Source organism: Etheostoma cragini, chromosome 13, assembly GCF_013103735.1.
Source record: "Etheostoma cragini isolate CJK2018 chromosome 13, CSU_Ecrag_1.0, whole genome shotgun sequence".
In the NCBI taxonomy this organism is placed as follows: domain Eukaryota; kingdom Metazoa; phylum Chordata; class Actinopteri; order Perciformes; family Percidae; genus Etheostoma; species Etheostoma cragini.
In genome coordinates this window covers 210,899-231,625 of record NC_048419.1, presented here as the reverse complement: position 1 = coordinate 231,625, position 20,727 = coordinate 210,899, and the positions used below count along the sequence as shown (strand labels likewise).

Here is a 20,727-nt window from a genome sequence, read left to right as displayed (position 1 = left end):
GAGATAAAATGGCTAAATAAAGTCAATCAGAGAACAAATAACAGCCAAATATACTACTTTGTATATGCTGCTTCAAAAGAAAACTGTATTTTTAAATGTTTGTGGGGAACATCTAACACATACCACTTTGTCCTCTTTCTGGTTGTCAGAGGACAACAAGCTCCATTCAATATCCAGCGGGCCAGAATCTTCAGGGGCCAGAGTGAACTGGCAGTCCAGCTTCACACTCTGCCCGTTGGCTGTCTCTATGGATGTCTGCGCCGTAGACGTGATCTCTAGACCAGAGGCCAAACCTGGACAGAGACACAGAAAGAGAGGAAATGAATGCACTGCAACTTGAACAATAAAATAACATGAAATACAATTTAATACCAGTTTCACTATCATACCGGTAAAACAATGATGGTAACCCAGTGGGCATAATAAGTCAAGAATTATTTATTAAGGATATTCATTTCATGACATTTATATCACATTTTTGTTAGCAGACATAAGTTGTACAAGAATATACATTTCCTAAAAAAAATATTATTATTCAATTATAATAAATTAATCTTAATCCAATTGAATGTAATGTAAATGTGCTGTATTTATATATCTTTTCCAGTCTTAACGACTGCTCAAAGTGCTTTTACATCATACAGGGTACATTCACCATCACACACATTCATACACTGTGGCCGGGGCTGCCGTACAAGGTGCCACCTGCTCATCAGATAAACATTCACACACATCTACACACCTGCTCATCAGATAAACACTCACACACATCTACACACCTGCTCATCAGATGCACACTCGCACACATTCACACTCCGATGCGCAGCATCAGGGGCAACTCGGGGCCCAAGGACACTTCGACATGGGACTACAGGGCCAGGGATTGAACCACCAACCTTCCGATTGTCAGGCAACCGCTCTACCACTGAGCCACAGCTGCCCTAAATGAGCGACAGATAGCGTATGGATGTCTCTACTAATTAAAAAGTTGTATTCTTTGAAGTTTATTTAGGATTTGGCTGAGCAGTAGTGACAGAGCTTGCTACAGGTCTCATGATGCTGACTGAAACTCACGTTTGTACCCTTGGGTGAACTCAGACTCCCTCAGACAGTACATACTCTTAGGATTTGTACCAGCCTTGGACTGTGAGGATGCAGGCATTCAAACATTTCTTAATAAATCATTTTTCATCTCATTAAAGAGTGCTATAAATGTTTAGATATAAATTATGTTTAGACAACTTTTCCACTTGTATTTATTAATGCAGCTCAGGACAATATGAGGTGACAATATGAATATTCAAATCACTTAGACTCAGTGAGACAAGGATGTGAGCTATAACTTTTTCATTAGAAAAAAAAACTCTACAGAAAATATGAATTGGTCCTGAGTCATTTGTAAGTGCATTTTGGCCAGAAATATTTTACCATGCAGCACTGTTCACGCAATCTGATCATTAGATTAGATTATACTTTATTTATCCCACAACGGGAAAATGTCCTTATTACAGCAGCAGCATTTTCTTCAATAACAGCAAAAAACAAAAACACACAAGAAATACAGGCAAACAATAGAAATACATCATGCTGTCCTCTCTGGCCTTGCCAGCAACACATAGCCTTTCCTTTAACAGCTTTGAAGCGTAGTTAGTCCACCATAAGGCCAAGTGAAAGCTCTGTAGTAATGTTAGCTGCAGTGAGCGATACCTTATACCACTGACACACCACCAGATCACACAATAACATCCAGGTTCAAGTTTGTACTTCTTTTTAGTTTTGTTTAATGACAATATTCATTTTATTTTACATGCAAAATGACTGACAGAAGACCACAGACGAGTTGATGAAAATTGTTTGGAGTGACTTGCTGTACAGAAACCCTTTCAGTCAGCAGTCAAATTATTAAGGGAATGTGTCACACATGAAATAAATATGGCTCTGTGTTTTGAGAAGTAACTCTTAAAATATGCATAGCGTTAATCACAAAAAAGACACTAATAGAGCAGAACACAGCTTAGCTTAAGGAAGGTAGATAATACTAATAAAAAAAGAAACTGAAGCCTATTATCAAACTGGAGCAGACTCTTAAGCATTTATTCTTAGAACGAATAAACATAATTTCCTGGTGCCATCAACTGGGTTAAGATTCTCCATTCAATAAGAGATTTAAGCCGCAGCATGGAGCACAGTCCATAGAGAATGGAGTTGTCACATCCTGCCTCGACATATTAAAATCCTTCTGACAGCACGCCACATTCCAGTCAGCTTTAAAAAATAAAAATATACATGTGAAAAAAAAATGTATTGCATCCCACAAATAACACTATAACTGTGTAACTAAAATTTCCACTGATAATAAAGATTTTTTTCTCCATCTACAAACATAAAATCATAGCGTTTTCCTTAGCTACATCTGCATCTCATTTCACTGCTTTTACACCAACTGGCTCAAAGATAAAAACACTGTGAACACTTTGTTGCCCTCTTTTCTCTCCCGGAAAAGGTTACAAGATTTCCATAAACAACAAACAAGCAAGAGTATGCATCTACACAACCACAAAGCGATATAACAGTGCATGTTGTACTGTGGTGCAGATCATCTGTACCAAGGTCTGTATACGCTACAGGGCTTTCCAACCAACCTGACTGCTCTCAAACAAACAGTAGAGGTGAGGTTGAAGTGAAAGGATGTAAGTATGTGTAAAGAACCACCATTAGGACTCCTGTTTCCCTGTCCCTTCCACATGCCCTGGTACTTCCAACATTCCATTAAACAGAAAGCAGAGACTTTGCTGGGGCTTGTAGTCTGACAGATAGGGTTACATATTCAACTTAAATGATTCAAATGGAAACAATCCTTTTGATTGTGATATTGAGACAAAGAGGATGCTGCCAGCTGATTGTGTGAGGGACGTTTCTAGACCCTTGTCCTCCGTGCTAGAAGGGTGTGGGCTACAGGTGTAGGTCCCTGCCACATCCCATGTCCATCAGCTTTGCGCTGTGGCAGACAACTGAAGTAAAATACACTGCACAGGCTTAAACACACATATAGAGAGTGACAGTCTGCGTCACACACACTATTGTTGAAGCTCAGCGCCTGTAAGCACTTGATATGGTTGCAAAGCACAAGCGTAGTTTTATTCCCTATCCGTCGGTGCTGCAGCTGGTCGTTTCAGCCCAAAGATTGTGACAGACGGCCTTGATGGGAGCGATCTATTGCCTTCAGCAGAAGCAGGAGAAACAGGGAGCAATGTAAAGAGAACGGAGATATGTGTCTATCACTGTCAAAATGGATACACAGCTTGGCATCTGCGTGACGGAAAGTGGTGTCAATTCATCAAGCGCTTAAAGAAGCCAGGGCATTCTTTAAGCGAATGCTTCGAAAGGGGAAAAAATTGCATCCTGTGACAAAAAGAACGTATTCAGCTGGAAGAGTTGATCCGAGAGCCTGGTGGTTTGTCTGACGGGTAATGAGGGACACTGTCCGATGTACCTGTTAAATCAATGAGGACTCCGACAGCATTTGTTTATATTACAGTTCAGCCAGAGGTTTCGGCCATTCAACACCACACAAATGGGAAAAAGTGCCATTTCAGGATATCATCCCTTCCACTGGCAAACAGATTTGTTTGCTTATAAAGCGGCAGGTGTGGCAGTGACCCCGGTGACAGCAGTGCCAAGGCAAATGAATACAACCACCATCAGTGTAATCTAAGGTTCAGTCCACGGTTAATCAACAAACCTGTTTAATCCATCTACACGTATGAAATCGTGGTGAATGTCATTTAAATAATTAGGTTAGTTTATTTAAAGTCACAGCAACTCTGCAGTTACAGCAAAGCAAGCGGATGTTCAAGCTATTTTTCATGCATGTTTCCTTTTCAAAAAAGGAAACTTTAACTTTGATTGTTGCTTATTTACGCATGAATATTCAAGGTTGTAGAGAAACGTGTAAGATTAGTTACAAATTAGACAAGCTAAAACATAACTATCAACAAAGCCTTCTAGTATCATCATCAAACCGGTCTCAGCCTTTAAATCATGTATGGTCCTAATCCTTCACAAAAGGCATTTGGGAGAAAAAAAAGATGCCACATTTTTTACACTTTATGTACAAGCAACCAGATGGCATCCTTTCCATGACATACAAATCACTATAATGGAGATATAAGCTCAGTAAAAACAAAAATCATTTTAATATAAAAGTCCTGATGAAGATGATGTGACCAGTTAAGCCCAGTCACATCCGTGGCTGTTATCTAAACCACTAGATCACACTGTGATTAAACAGGGAATAACCAAGCCAGAGTAAACTGACAAAACCTTGAAGCTATTTTAATTTGGAAGCCCCTTAAAACGTGCTTTTCAAGCTTCATTATTTCTTTACAGCATTGCAATTTTATTCCTTAGTGTACAACCTTAAAAGTTAAACGTTCTTAGGTAATACTTAAGTTTAAAAAACCCCAAAACTCCTCATCGCATCAACAGGACTGTGCGGGGGTGGTTTGATCCGGATGGATTGGTAGTGGTATGGTACCACGAGAAAACAAACCAGAAACGTTAGTGAAACCTGATTTATGAATGGAAGTACATGACATCACCGTATTTTCCCCCAACTCCTGTCAACTTTAAATAAGTGTAAACACCACAGAGAAAAGACTAAATACAGGAACTCTCTCACAGAAAATACCCCACACTGTTCACACTTTAGCAAGGAAATGTGGGTTTATGTAGGACCCCATCAATCATAGTGCAAAGATGATTGAGAAATTGGTTATCAGGGCCTTTAAAATCCAAAATGATAATGACTAATTTAAAAATAATAGCCCTAATTTAAAAGTAACCTAGACATGGCAATTTCAATGAGGGATTAAAGATTTCAACATAACCGGCTGAAAAAATGTATCCCCCGCAACTATTGTCTCATGGTGGAGTAACCTAAATAACCCTGTCACCTATAAAAAGCAGCTCACAGTGTTAATCAGTAACTAGCACTTATCAACACACACACTGTACCATGTGTGTGTGAACTCTGGAGCATGTGACTCAGAGCAGAAATGATCTTACTGAGCTCAAAGTGCTACATATAATTACTGGCTTATAAAGGGTGACTGTCAAATCTTTATTTAGAGTAATGGCACCAGGGCACAAGTAAACTGGCCTTCCTTCTCCAAGGTAATAGAATCGGCTGATAAGACAGACCATCACTACAGTCCAAATAAAAACAATGACAGATAGACTGTTGGTAAATGCAGCCAAGCGTTTACACCAGGCACACGGACCTTCCTTGAGCTAAATGACTATGTTTACATCTGTGAAAAATAGGAGTTTTACATAAGTTTTCCACCGGTGACAGACTTGTTGAACCATGCAAACACAGCATCCCTCTTTCATTCTTTTAACCAGCTGCTTGAAATGGTCAGCGCTGCAATGTTTGTACATATCCAAAAAGCTGTCACAATGTTTTAAAGTGTTTGGGCTTCTTTTCTTTTGTCCATGCAACTCTTAAAGCCCTGCAAACTGTTAGCTGCACACAGAGCAACCACAGCAACACACAGAGCTGACCGTAAGCCGCAAAACAGGTAAGAGGCAGTAAACTGCGGTAAAAACCGGTGTTATGACCCCCAACCCCCCCCCCACAAAAGAAAAAAAAAGAAATAGAATCAAGGTTTGTATTGAAACATGGATCAAAAAACTTGAACCGAATCAAACCAAAGTTTGGTAATTGTTACAGCCCTAATACCCACATATCCCATCTCTTAGTTGCAAAATGCTAAATTAAAAAAGGCCTTATTTGGAGTATCCAAACGGAATATGCTGTTACCATGAAAGCTACTGTCCTACTGGGCGTGTGTGTGTGTGTGTGTGTGTGTGTGTGTGTGAGAGAGTGTGAGTGTGTGTGTGTCTGCGTCGTCGGGAAGCTGAGCAGCGGGGGAGGGCACGCTGGCTAATTAAAAAGTCTGTCTTAACTATTCATGGCTGCCTGTGTCTCTGTGAGCGTCTCTTTCCCTCCAGTCTCCACCACACTGTCTGGCACAGCCCATCCCAGTGTGGTTACTGGGAGACCGGGAATGAACAAGAGGAATTTAGGGTGTCAGCATGCTCCACCCAATACCCCCATTGCCATTCACTCATTTACCCCACACCCACCTCTCCATCCCTCCCTGCATGCCTGTCCTCCTCTACACACCCATGATTGTGGAGCGCTGGTCCCTAGGCCTCCGATTCTCTCCGGTTCTGCTGATTGTAACCCCACCATCCACCCCCTCCACCTTTGTTGGCATACAATAGGGAGCAAATCCTGTCTCCTGGCAACCAATCCCTCTGAGAAGGTTGCCGTGGCGCTTAAGAGACAGCATGAGAGAGAGAGAGAGAGAGAGAGACAGAGAGAGAGAGAGAGAGAGATAGAGAGAGAGAGAGAAAGTCTAGAGAGAGAGGGAGAAAGAGGTTAAGTAGGTAGAGACAAAAGGAAGAGTTATGAAAAGGAAAGTTAGTGTTACTTCATCATTAAAAAGCATTTGAGGAAGTTAAAAAAAAACTCTAGCTCAAACAGGTCATGATGAGGCATCTTTTTAAACATCCACATGGTTTCATACAACAAGGCCCAGTGTAAACACAGGCATATTTTTGCTAGTTATTATTTTGCCGATTAAAATGATAAGCCATTTAGCCAATCAAAGTAAAAAAATCTTTTAACTGGGGGGAATTGCACATTAAACAGTTGGTACATTAACTTGTGAGTGCTCTCTGGTGTATGTAATGATGTCGCCATTAATAAATTATATCAAACCTAGGTTGGCACATCCTTTGCTGCAATTTCTTGTTACTTATCAGCCGACCTATACACTAGGGATGGGCAATTTAAGTCATTTCCATATTTGAGTAATCAAATTAAATTATTAGTACTAGGAAATGAATCTCATGAATAGTGTCCAAATGGAACTTTTGACAAGGTTACGTTTAGCCACATTTATTCTTGTTATGTCATTTCATTCAAACGAAAAAATGATAAGTTGAAGGACTGCTGACGTCCAAATCGAGAACTTGAGTCCTCCTGGCCATCCCTAATGTACACTGGTACCAATGTACCGTATCTGCAGTAAGCTAACATCTGCTTGGCCAATTTATCAATGTACTGTAGCTCTAGTTTGTAGCCAGGAAAGATTAGTTTCTCGGTGACGTTACATGAATATTACGTACACTTGTTTTGTCAGAGGTCTTCTAGGCAGACATATTGTTAAGCTGTAAGTGTAGGACAATAAACCCTGAAACCAGAAGACAGTTAACAAGCTAGCCTCTCCTGACCCTTGTGCTAGTCAGCTAAAGACCCTCAGAGCCTTGGCAGGGGCCACAGTGGATCATAAGCCTCTTTCTCCACCCTTTGACCATGGGGAGATAAAGGCAGCAGCTATTTCAGGCTCACAACGCAACAACAGCAACAAGAAAAAGCCCGAGGTGAATGACGTGGTGCTGGGATTTACTCCTGTTTGCTCAATGCTGTTACACTGGCATTCGGTCGGATGTACAGTACGTCTCATTGGTTTAGTATTTCAGCCAAATAACTACGTATAAAGAAAAGTACGAGTGTGTGCGCACGGTTATGGCTCTAAAGTAGCAAGATATGGAAAGTATGAATTCACATCTTTTTCTCATAAACAACACAGCAGGTGGAAATAATTTCAGTTTCATTGCTTTTATATATAAAAACACACAGTAAACAATCTTGAAAGTAGATTTTTTTTTTTCTTTTTCAACCAGGTGATAGAAAAGCCTAACTCTCACTTAAAAGAAACAAAAAAATATTGACAGTGCTTTTGAAAAATGTGGCAAGATTTTCGTGGACGGGTAATGATTGTGGGATGAACATTAGTGATTCATTATAATACCATTGCAGTCTGGGCGGGCTCTGGAATGGGCAAATTAAACAGCACAGACCCAATCATAAAACAGTCGAGCTACTCCCCTGTGACCATGCCGAAGATGGTCAATTATTTCAGCACAGCAAAGGATAACTTCATACTTTGGTTGCTGCTCAGAGAGAAGGCTCCGGGTGCTCGCCCCAGTGCCCCCACTGGAACTATTCACTTTGAAGCAATGTGGGTACCCTGAGAACGAGCTTGGCTGTGGTTTATTTAGTGTTGCAGAGGGCTGGGACTGTTGAACCATACTGATTGTGCTGTAATGCAGCCTGAAAGCCCCACTTGCCACACAGAGCTGCCATCAATTCCCAGTGCCGATGACCTAAGGCTGTTTTGACATAATTGAACATTAAATGATGAAGGGGTGACAAACGACAGGCACCTACTTTACTCGACTGCCTGAGCATTTGACAGCTCTTATATGAGCCAATGGGGGGGGGGGGGGGGAATGTGGTTAACACCGCTGCTGTGAATGTTTCACATGTCTCAAAATGGTTCACATTTCACGTACATTCAAATTAGTTTTGTAATCCCACCACATTGTCTCAATTGAGAGGATAAAGGCACTACAGGAAGGAAGGAGGAAGAGAGGAAAGACAAATGTATAATGGTGGCTTCTTCCTTAATGGTTTGTTAAACAAAAAGGTAGAGCCTTCATCACAGGGACTCTCAAGTTATGACCCTGGGATTTGTACTTCTTATTTATAGAATTAGCATGTTACAAGGTGCAGGAGAGTGGATCCAAGCAGATGCTGCTTGTCTAACTTCTCTGCCACCAGTAATTGTTCTACAGCCAAACACTACTAAAAGCAGCCCTGGCCATAAATGGCATGCATCCCTTCCCCCATCCCTGTGAGTGCAGGCAAATTTATCTAAAGAACCCTGAAGAGTCAGATAAGACCCCCCGGTGTCTCGGAGACCTGCTGAAACACACACACACACACACACACACACACACACGCGCAAACACACGCACGCCTGTATCCCTCAAGATTGGTTTGAAACCCAGGGACAAAGTGACATGGTGACAATGTGGGGGCTGGCTGTGCCGTGAAGCAGATAGGCAAGACGCCAGTCCCAGGAGCAGCACACAGATAGCAGGCTGATAACACCCTCGCAGAAACAAATGCAAATGTTCCAATATGGTCATGTGAGGAGGACATTTAAAACAGAAAAGAGGAAAATGGACAAGAAGGTGCTAAACACGTGTTTCAAAGACACATCGATGTAAAATGGTATGTAGTTGTAAAACAGAAGAGATCCAAACATGAAACAGCTGGAGTGTTTTCTCGAGTCAGAGATGCCAGAGGAGTAATTACAAAATCATGCCCTCATCACTTTGCAGCGGGGGGAAAAACAGCAAAAAAAAAGCAATTCCCTGGAAGCAATTAGTGTACAAGTGAAAGCAGTTTACATGCCTTGAAAATGTTGCAAAACAGAAAAATGCCTCAAAATACACACATTTGTGTATGTGTTGCCACTTAATCCCCATCACAGGAAGAAAAGGTCGGTGGATCAGGTAGATGTTTTAAATCAATCATCTGCCGGTAATTAATGGAGAAAGCCTAAGCCAAAGTAAAAACAGAGGGTGAGACGGCAGTCGGGTATTTGTTGGCCCAACAGCGACATTATCATCCGTGCTCTATCTGCTATCAACAAACATGTTTAACTATTAGACATGTTTAATCTAACTTTTTAAATACACATTAGACCTGCCTTCCATCTAGCCGACGTGCCACAATATCCTGGTCGACACTGCTCACAATAACTTTTTATTCCCATATTCTGCACAGAGGCTCAGACACTGCAATCACACGTGGCTGATGTGATGAAACGCATTCTGACCCCTTCCTAGGTGGTCTGGCAAATCAAAGTCATTTAGTACAGGGCCTATTTCTACATTTTTATTTCTTCTAGTTATAACAGGATCCCCCAGGAGCCATGTACTGTCGAGCGGAAAGCGGTTAAATAATAGGATATGTATTATTGGAGCAGTGGAGACCCCTTAAATAGGTGAGGTGTCTTCATGATCTTTTGAATATATATTTTCATAGTTTTGAAGAATTACAAAACAAAGGAGGACTGAGTAAGGCTGTTGAAAAACACCATGTTTATCACAGACTTGTATTTGTGTTCCAAGCTTCCAGCAGTTTACTGTAAAACAAAAAAAAACTATTTTCTCAAATTTCTCTCTCTCTTTCTCTCTCTCCTGACACAGGAGTTTCTCTTCATTGAGGGGGGGGGGGGCAGCCATACTGCTGCCTGTCCTATCCCCACCCATCCTCCAAAACAAATGTCTGATATAGACCAGGCCCCTGCCGGCGCCCCAGCCCTTGTCCGTGCCCCAAGGCACAATGCCAACAGTGATCAGGAGGCAGCGCCGCTGATCACACACTGAGGTACAGAGTGCAGCTACTTCATTCAGACTCTCACAGAGTGGTTTCAACTGAGGGATAGGACGTGCTGGAGAACTGATCCAGATAATATGGGTTTTAGAGAACAAACTCAAATGCCCATGCAAAACATGCGAGTTTACAGAACAAACTAAGTTTTCTCACGATTGTGCTTAATCATTTCAAGAGAGGTGAACACATAAGAAGTCAGCTTAAAGCAATAGAGCGTGAATGTCATACTAAAACATTCCCCTTGAAGATTAGGGATTAGAAGCTCTTTCTGGAGCTTCTAACAAGCCCAGTGTTCAACACCATTAGTAAAGACTCAGAAACTCCTCAGGAGGTGAAACAATTTCACATTTCTGGAATTTCCAGCGCTCAGCAATTTTTTCAGCTCAGTCCGAGGTGGGCTGAATGTTTCCCTGCACCATGTTCACTGAAATAGAGGCTGTGAGAAAAAAAGGGCAGGTTTAGTCAGATTTGCCTTTCTCAGGAATAACAAACGACTTCCTCATCATAGCGTCTAAAACAAATCACTGACCCCAACAACTCTCTCATCCAGTCAACTGAGGACTCTTCTTACTCAACTTTAGAAAAAGAATCAAGGTAGTAAATCTAGTCATATATGCACAAAATGCTTGTAAAGTAAACCCCTATGGAGAGGTATAGACTCTTATAGCTTACTGCCAAACCACTAAAAGGACTAATGTGTGAGGCCAGACTGCAGACAGAGGCAGGTATAAAAGTATCAAGAATTCAAACAAAAAGGCCTCCCAGTGAATTCCTGGTTTCCTCCCTTGTTCCAGATAGAGTGCAGCATACTTTAAAAAGCCTCCCCACTATTTGCAATAACTTCAAACCGATTCACCAAAATCGACATCATCCTCAGAACAGGGGTCGTCAATGTTTAACTTAACTGAAAGAGAGACAGAGTAGGAACCCCCTACTACATATGATAAACATATTAACTAAAAATGAATTTGCATAATGAACTTGGCCTGAAATAACATGTAGCCTAAAGCCTTTATACATACATTTTTTGTGCAATACTAAGCTATTAAAATAATAATTGTTACTGGAACTGTACCGGTCATGGAAGTTATGACCGGGGTCCAAGCCTCATTGCACCAGTCGTCCCGACGCGAGTTGTCCCGGGGAGCTTGCATAAGCGGAACCCAAAGCTTAATTAGGAGAGGCAAACGTCAGGAAATATCGAGAGGCGTGAGCCGCAAGGTCTGCAGTAAAGTGCCGTTGCAAATATCCCAGAGCCCCAAAGGATTTTCGACAACCTCTGGTCTGTCTGGTTTCCTTTTCTATAAAAGCTTGTAAAACACCATCCCTGTTGTCCATAGTCAAGCTATTTACAAACTGTGGCAGGTGGTCAAAAAAGTTAACTTTATGCCCCGATGGTAGCGCCAACTAGTGGTCCACATGTGTAATATATGGTAAATCAGGTCAGCTACCCATTGGACATCTACCCTGTTAATTCACTTTAGTGTTAGTGGTTAATCCAAACGAGGGTCCCATAGGCCACTTGAACCAATCAGTACCCCACTTTAAGGGGCACCTCTGGAGTGGCCCTAGATTATCACATTTGGAAAAATCGGATGAGCCGTTCATGAGATATGACCGTTTTGTATTCGTAGCGCTCCCTAGTGGCCAATTCTTGTGAAATTTGTTTTAGGCTCATATCAAGGAAGAATCTAAAGTTTGGCTTTGGCAGCAGTTATTTTGGCCAACATATGGCAAAGTTGGTGTTTTCATAGATGGCTACAGAAATTTGTTTGTGCACAAAACGCTTAATTTTTATTCTTCTATTAAAAATTCTTTCAAGAACTTTTGTCTGGTGGGTCTGGAGATGCTATGTGCCAAGTTTCATGCAGATCAATCGCACGGTCTAGGTCTCTATCTGTAAAGTGTCTCAAGATAACTCTTGTTATGAATTGATACCATGAATAAAATTAAAATTGAATAGAAAGACTTTGAAAAAGTTGGTTTTTGATAAATCCCAATTTTTCATGCATCATTGATGTTATTTTCACCAATAGGGTGATTTATACTTGCTAATAATTTGTTGGATTCATGATAAGACATTTATGTTTTAGGAAAAAATTATAATTTGGTGCCCCCGATGCAGTAACTCTGAGAAGCCCATGTTGAAGATTTCTGCATTTAAAATATTTTTAAAAAATGAAACAAGTAACTTATTTCAGCGGCCATTTCCCTTGAATCGGGAGTTAGCGTTCTGGTTACACTGGTTAAACTTTCTTATGAAATAAGTCAGTTACCCATGTTAGAGCTGATGTTCTCATGTTTTGTGTAGGATGCAGAAGGCCAACTCCTGTAGGTTAAAATAGTACCTCTACCTATGGTAGACTTACACATTACCCTATCTTCCATGTAGTGCAGAGACATGTGGCTGTCGCCTAGATTGGTTGGGAGGCAGTCAATGAGTCTGCCTTGCTCACGCCGTTTCCTCCAGGCTCTGGTCTAAAATTAGGTTCCTTGCCTGAAGGACATTGCATGATGCTGGTCCCCTGGACATCTAGAAGAAAATACACAGGATACAGGACTGTATGTGCTCTGTGTCCAGAGTGTGCCGCCAACAAGGACCAAACACAGGTTATTTGAGTAAAATGCTAAAAAAGCTCCCCGGGGACCAAAATAGCACATTGACTGAGTACTTTGTAATAACTGCTAAAACATCAATTCCTTTAAAAATGCATTTATAACTTCCTTTCTCTCTAAACCCTCTCATCCTGTCCTAAGCACTCCCATCCAGGCAGAATGAGGTCTTTGTGAAAGTGTAACAACACAGACAGTCCCTTCCTGTCCTCTGTGTGGGGGAGACACTACAGCAGGACATCAAGATAAGACTGCTGTTAAAAGATAACAAGATGGATAATCCTTTTTCTTTTCTCTCTTTTTGGTCTCTGCACACACAGGCAGTGAAACATGCCGGATTTTTCAAAGCTCTCGTGTCTTCTTCACTTTGAGGTTCTTGAAGGTTGGTGTTGTAATGCACCTGAGTGTTGAGCCCTGTAGGAAGCTGCAGGCGAAGTCTGTCAGTGGTTATTACAGCTTAACCGGCATTGCTGGGTTTATTCATGCCTCCAGCTCGCACTCTCAGCCTAGACATGAGGAGAAAGCGCCAAACAACCATAACGTGGTCTACAAACCACGTTAAATGACAAGATAAGTTTGGGAATGGTAAAAATAACTCTGCTGCACTTGGTTAGCTGTCCAGCAAGAGGAAATTCTGCAGTTTTACTACAGACATAGTACGACAGTATTTATTCTCCATGTTGTGTTCTTACACTGTGCATGAGATGAGGCTGTCAGACTTCAAAAACAGAGCAGAGTCTGGCCAGTAGAAATGCAGTAACCATTAAAGACGCAAAGGGGAATCATGATTCTAGGAGTTGGGTTATTGGTCTTCATGGGCTAATTAGATCTCAACAACCTAAGCATCTGTTAAAAAATAAATTAAACAAAAATAAACAGAGAGCTGATCACTGCAAACTGGATACTAACTCCTTTAGAAAACATTAAGCACACAGTGCTTAATCAACACATGTGTTACACCCACATTAAATTGGACTCCAGAGCATGAAATTGCGTCTGAATCGAAGACCAGAAGCGGTTCTGTTTTGTGATACACAGCAGAGTAAAGCTGCTACCAGGGATGCAATGAGGAGCCCAACCACCCAAGTTAAAACCAACTGCACATACATCTTTCCTCATCTATTTCTAATGAAGGCAACAAGAAACAAATTAACCTGAGCTTTTTGTCAACAAGTTGTTTGTAATATTCCCACTTAGTTTAATAAGAGAGCAATAAAGTCATTAAAAGTTGTATCTTTGGGGCACCCCAACCATTATGGGCTTACCGCAGTGGTCCAGGTAACAGCAACAGTCAGGCCAATATCAATGAAATTCTCTGCTGCCATTGCTGCATGGTTTCCCTGCGAATCCCTCTCAATCTGAACCCGGCGCAGCAAAGGCTATATAAGCCTTACGCAGTCCGCGCATTTTTTGCTAAAAAACTAACTTGACGGGAGAATGTGCGGTCCTCCACGCAAACTGTGATCGGTGTGTAAGCACATTTTGGAGACATGGGGAGTTTGTGACGCAGATGGTGAGGAGGGTACTCTTAATATTTTCAAGTATTGATGCCTCATACATGTGTTTTCTCTCCATATCATCCACATTATCATGAAGATTAAATCCAGCAGTGTTATTTGCGCCTGCACTGAGTGATAATTGTTCCATTAACACCTTTTAAATCCAACTCAAATCTTTAATCAAAATTTGTTCTTAATATTTATTCGGTGCCGTCTCACTGTCACATTGTCTGCTACGGCGCGCAGGAGGAGGAGGAGATGACCTGACTGCATAGGATAGCATCAAATATCCTACCATTAGATAACACAGAACACAGTGGAAATACCTAAATATCCCTGTGCATATATAATCAATTGTCAAAGTCTGGAAATACAGCTGTTAAGCTCTTGTGCAATCATTCCACTTATTGTCCTCTTCATCAGTCCAAACTTTAATACTCTTGGTGACCAAACCTGAATGAAGAAAAGTGGTTTTGCTTTTTACACTTTGGTCTTCAAATTGTATCTCTGGATGGGGGATATGCTGTGCTTTAGGCTAGGTGTTAATCACAAATTGTTGGAAACAAAAATACTACTTATATAATATAATTCAGGTTAATCATATCATATACCTGTAGGTCTGGTATATATCCAAGCTGTCCCTGAGTGCCGTAATACCTGTGTAGTCAGGTTTCCCTACACTGTGCGCGAACAGGACGGAATTATAATTCAATTTGCAGAAATTCCCTTGCGTCTGAGAGGTTTTTAGCTTTTTCCGCCAGTCATGATTCGGCGCCACAAATGAACAACTGCCAGTGTCATTAACATACTTATCAGCATTCACAAGGTGCTTTGCATTGACTACTTATGGTTAAAAATGGGCGTATACAGGCCGGGATAAGAGGCTGATTCATGTTTGCACATTTGTGGGTAAGTCGTGAGTTATAAAGGGAACATTGCTAACGGTTGGCGTGTGCACGATTTTATAAATCTAAATATTTTTGGGTTTTCGGCGTACAAACAATTTTAGTAACGCACGGTTTTAAAATGAGACCCCAGATGTTTACCTATGTGGCAGAGAGAAGGGAGATAGGGTGAGGGTTTACTCTTCTCCTTCCAATTATGAACCACTTAGAGAAAGCCAGCCAGCCATACAGCTCTGTGTGTGCCCATGAATTATACACGGGCTCCCTTAAGACACTTAACAGCTGGTTCCTCGGGAACTTACCGCCAACAACTGCAGCCTGGTTGCCCCTGTGTGCCGGCTTATTAAAACAGCAGCACTTGTGATTAAGGTTGTGCAGTAACGTGCGTTCGTTCGGACAGTCATAAACCAGCCAGTCACAGAGCTATTTTCAGTTCAATCTCACCTCTCGAGGGTCACTGGGCCAGCTGCCGAGTTCCTCACATGGCGGCGGAGATGCACTACGGTAATTACATGGCTGTTGTAGCTTGCTGACCTTGCTGTGGTTCAGGCGCGGAGCCTTTTCTATACCCAACTGTAGTAGACACCTGGGCCATCATACCTATAGATATAACAGCGACCCTGGAGTAATAAAAGACCATTTTCATGAATGTTAATGAAAGAGATGGGAGGTGGCAGACAACCACAATAGTTTTGGACACCTGGTTGTAAAACCATAGTAAGTAAATGGAAGTCATCTGGATGTAGTAAAGACCGGTTTAAATATACTGGAATATACATTTGCATACCACTCAAATTAATTTCTCCTAACTTACCTCAACATAAAAGAAAACTGACTTTTTTGGCTGACTTGACTAGTTTGAAAATGACAACACTGCATGAAACAAAGACCATTTAATAATGAAACATCAAATGCATTTTCTCATTGTTTATTCTTGGAATTTTTATTTGTAAGATGGGAAAGGTATATTTATTTATCTTATACCTCTTTGCTGCAATAGCCAATGGGGAAAGCTTTTATCTCATCTAATCTTATATAATGCTCTTTCATGAAAATGTGTTTCCTTGCATTCATATTTCAAAAGGAGATTAGTGATATTTTGCAAAAATTATACAGTTTGATACATCTCCTTGTTTCTTCAGGCTAACTATATTAGCTTTAGCCTGGCTGGCAGCAGCTTTTCTATCAGGCAGCAAAAAAGGATTATGTCAACATTGCAACGTCCTGCAATGTGACTATCACACATGCGCACATCGCGATGTCGATGCTAAAACACAATATCGTTCAGCCCTAAGTCATGCTACATGAAGAATGGACAGATGTAACAGATTCAGTTGCATTACCTGTCTGGGTTAACCTACATTTAATATTTGACCCCTAGCAGATTCCAAATTCTAAGGATTTGCATTTCAGTTGAGCATCAGGTTGATTCTGAAGCAACAAATGTTACAAGAAGAGTCTAATTCTGTGTTGCCTTATATCAATACTCCTTTAACACTCCTAACAAGATTTGGCTGGCATCATAACATTTCACTACACAACTGCTTTAATGTAATTCTCAAATCTATAACGCTTGCACGCGCGCAATCCTACCCCTGTAAAATTATTCAGACTAGGATTTTGTGTATGACAACAAGCATTTTTCGTAACAAATCCCTTATTTTCTATAGACAGGCGTTATTAGCATAACTGTATCATTTGACATGATGATTACACATCAGACTAAGACAGACAAAGCCTGACTTGAATATCAACACCACAGGAAGCTAAATCGAGTGGGACTGAATCAAGAAAGATGCTATCCACAGACAACACTTAGCCTTTTTCACCATACCTGCAGTCTAAAATGTGTAATGTTTTTCAATGAGATAGAGGTGCTAAAAATGGCTAATTTCCTTACAAAATTCCCCCTACCTTCTGCTTATGTCCCTTAATTCCTGAGCCATAATATTTTTCATAATTAGACACACAATTAACTCTAATGTTCTTAGCTGCAAGAGTTGGGGCTTGCTGATGGAGGACAAAATACAATCATCTCCCCAACACTCAGCTCTGTGTTAGACAATGCCTGGACATTTGCTGATAATAATGTGACACGCACAACACAATGCTTATCTCCAAAATGATGCATGCAATAAAGTCAGAAGTAGCAATAATAGATTTATTTTCAGAATACATTGTCAGGTCTGGTTTACATGATAAAGTGAGTTATTCCCCTGTGTAGCCATCAACTAAGCCCTTTCTTAACATTGCACAAAGGATAATCTAACAGAGGTTCAAGCATGTGTCGAGCGGAGCTCACACCTGCCTAGCAGGTAAGCTACGGAGCTACAACAGTGACAGTAACCTGTGATATTGAAAATAAATTTGGCATTCAAACAAGAAATATTTGCACTGAAAAATGTTAAACTGATACATAAAACACAAACATCAAGAAGTAATAATCTCACAATCCTATTATATTATTTCACTTTGACATTTGTTTGCATTATGATAAGTTTTTCTTGTTGTCTGTGACAGTTTGTTTTTTCCACAGTCAAGATTTTTCCAATGTCACTGGTTTTCAGTTTCAACTTTCTGTCACTGTTTTGGCGTAGGGAGGGGGGCCTGAGGGGAGGGACAAAGAGGGTGTGTTTTACGGGTAATTTACATGAGCTGCTGGCGAGGGACCGCACCCCCACAGGAATCCTCACAGGTTTCCGTTTTATATATCAGTTCAACATTTTTTGTTGCCAAAATTTCTTGTTTCAATGCCAAATTTTATTTTCAATACCACAGGTTACTGTCACTAACTATATAGTAAGCAGGAGCAGACTGCACACCAGCACCTGCAGCACCCTGGGGACCTGCCTGCCACACTGTGTATCCACACACTGAGATGGCTCGCTCAGATGCCGTCAGAATATTATGCAAAAACAAACAATACATAGTTATAAGCGGAAGAACCAGAAGTAGAGTAGTGCTTTACAGACCTGGATACTGGCTACAGAATGTTTTGTAATGACGTACGTCTGCTGAAAAGGCAAGTCTCATTCCTCAGCCTTAAGGAGGTTAAATTTGACATGAGGGGTTCATCTGATAAAGTTCAAGATATTTATCAGATGATCTAGATCATTTAAAATCTCGACCGCTTACTTAGATCACCTGGACTCATACATTTTGTACTTATGACCTTCTCATTATCTTTCGTAAAACTGTAATTCCTTAACATGGTATAACTAAGGTTTTAAACATGGTGTCGTTCTATAATAATATGGACACTGGGTCAAATAATGTGGAAATAGCTGATATATTGTAAACATTGTGTGTGTACCTCTTAAGTCTGCTTGACGGATTAATAATTTTAATGTTTAATAATTTCTTGCTTGCATTCGGACCTACATATGAGGCAGGGTAGGGGAGTGGGAATAATTTGACTAAAAACTTAAAATATTTTCAGTTTGTGTTTGTACCGTTTGTTGTAATCCTTTGAATCATAAATAAAGAGATGAAATAGGCAAGTCTCTCCATTCAAGAAGCAAAATACATTGTTGGCCATGTCTACAGTCTGAGATAGGACTGTGCAATATTTTAATATATGAGGCTAGATCATCGTCAATTTTGTCGTCGTAATATCGCAATATGACACAATTCATCTTTACCTGGTTTTACAGGCTACAACAACTTTACAATATCGTCGCAATATCAATATATATTTAATCAAAAATATATTTATATATTTGATTTCCTCCATATTGCCCAGCTCTAGTCTGACCTGTTAAATCTAGTAAGAGAAATCTACCATTTGAAATTATAATGAAAAAATAAATGCTAAACTTTTTGTGGTGCAAGTATTATACAGAACTTTGCAACAAAAATCCTTCAAATCTCCTTCACTGCCTGGTGTGCAGCATCTTCTCTGCTTCTATGCTATTTATCTATGGAAAAATGTATTCTGTTCATTTGAGATACAAGATTACACGATTAAAACCCTTATCATCGCAGGGAAAAGCTTATTTGTCACAGGGCCCATTAGTCCTCATTAGGAGCAGAGGGTGTTGTGGGTGTTGCAGCGCTGGGCATCAAGTGGCTATGTGACGAATGAGCTTTGGCCGTGTGGATCGCCCTAACAGTGTGACACAGTGATGATGACCGGTGGACTCGAGAGCGAGGAGAATCAGCACTGCAGCGACCTTGTTTGAACAGATAGGTTACATGAATAGCAGAAGAAAGGGCTCTTGCTTAGAACAATGTCTGTCCAACGCTTACTTTGAGAATGATTTCAGACACAGCCGATGCCTAATCCAATCCTTACACGTCTGCACCTACTGCTCCACAAACTCTTTAGAAACCAAGGATCTCTCTAACTAGAGCCACATGCTCACCACTTTGGTATGTTAATAAATCCAAACCTTGGACATGGCCTTGGCGTATGCTAAGCAATGATTATTCCATCTCCATTTGAGGGTACACCGTGATACAGCATAGCGGTCGGTCAATCGATGACTAAAACGTTGCTCTCTCACCACATATTGATGCTGGCTTACCAAGCTATGTATGACAAATAGTTTGAGCAATACATGTTGTGGTTACAACTAGGGCTGCAGTGTTTCCTTCAGGATTCTTTTCAGCAGTGGGGCAGGTCTGTCTGAACAACAAGCCCCCCTCCCCACCAGCCAAATGTTTAATGTCTGAAACGGAACTGACACTTCTCTCTTACAACACAAACAAATATTTGTTCACCTCTATTCACACACAATGAGGAATATTTTCAGTTGTAACTGAACTGTATTTTCTGATGGACTATAGGGCACTTAACATCTACAAAAAATTCATAGGGAAAGAAAAACCCAAATGACAACATCTATAGACTATTTCATTTTATATTATATTACTGTTAGTGAGGGCAATAGGACTGTATTTTAAATTTCACAGTAGCTGATTCTGGTTTCAACTTCGCCCCTGATGTGTGTGTTAAAACACGGACGAAGACAACTTCTCTCCGATAATCTTTTAAGATTACTTAGATTACTACAGTTTTACTGTTGCCATAAAACCAACGATAACCATCTATTACTGCATTTTGCAGCAGAGTTAACCACACACATAGGCCTATTATAGAATATACATACATACATACATACATACATACATACATACATACATACATACATACATACATACATACATACATACATACATACATACATACATACATACATACACACATATATATATACATATATATACATATATATATACATACATACATATACATATATATACACATATATACATATACATATATATACACATATACACTCACCGGCCACTTTATTAGGTACCCCATGCTAGTAAAGGGTTGGACCCCCTTTTGCCTTCAGAACTGCCTCAATTCTTCGTGGCA

General features: G+C 40.5%; 1 protein-coding gene across 2 annotated transcripts in view; it reads right to left on the bottom strand.

The window, feature by feature from the left end:
* The window catches only part of cxadr (CXADR Ig-like cell adhesion molecule), a 47,969-nt gene that overhangs the window by 22,492 nt on the left and 4,750 nt on the right, over window positions 1–20,727 (bottom strand). For both annotated transcript variants that reach the window (XR_004658929.1, XM_034889024.1), the window contains exon 2: window positions 124–293. Coding sequence is in view for 1 of the 2 variants with exons in the window: in XM_034889024.1 (XP_034744915.1) it covers window positions 124–293 (170 nt within the window). In the remaining variant the exon portion in view is untranslated. The remainder of the gene's footprint in view (window positions 1–123; window positions 294–20,727) is intronic.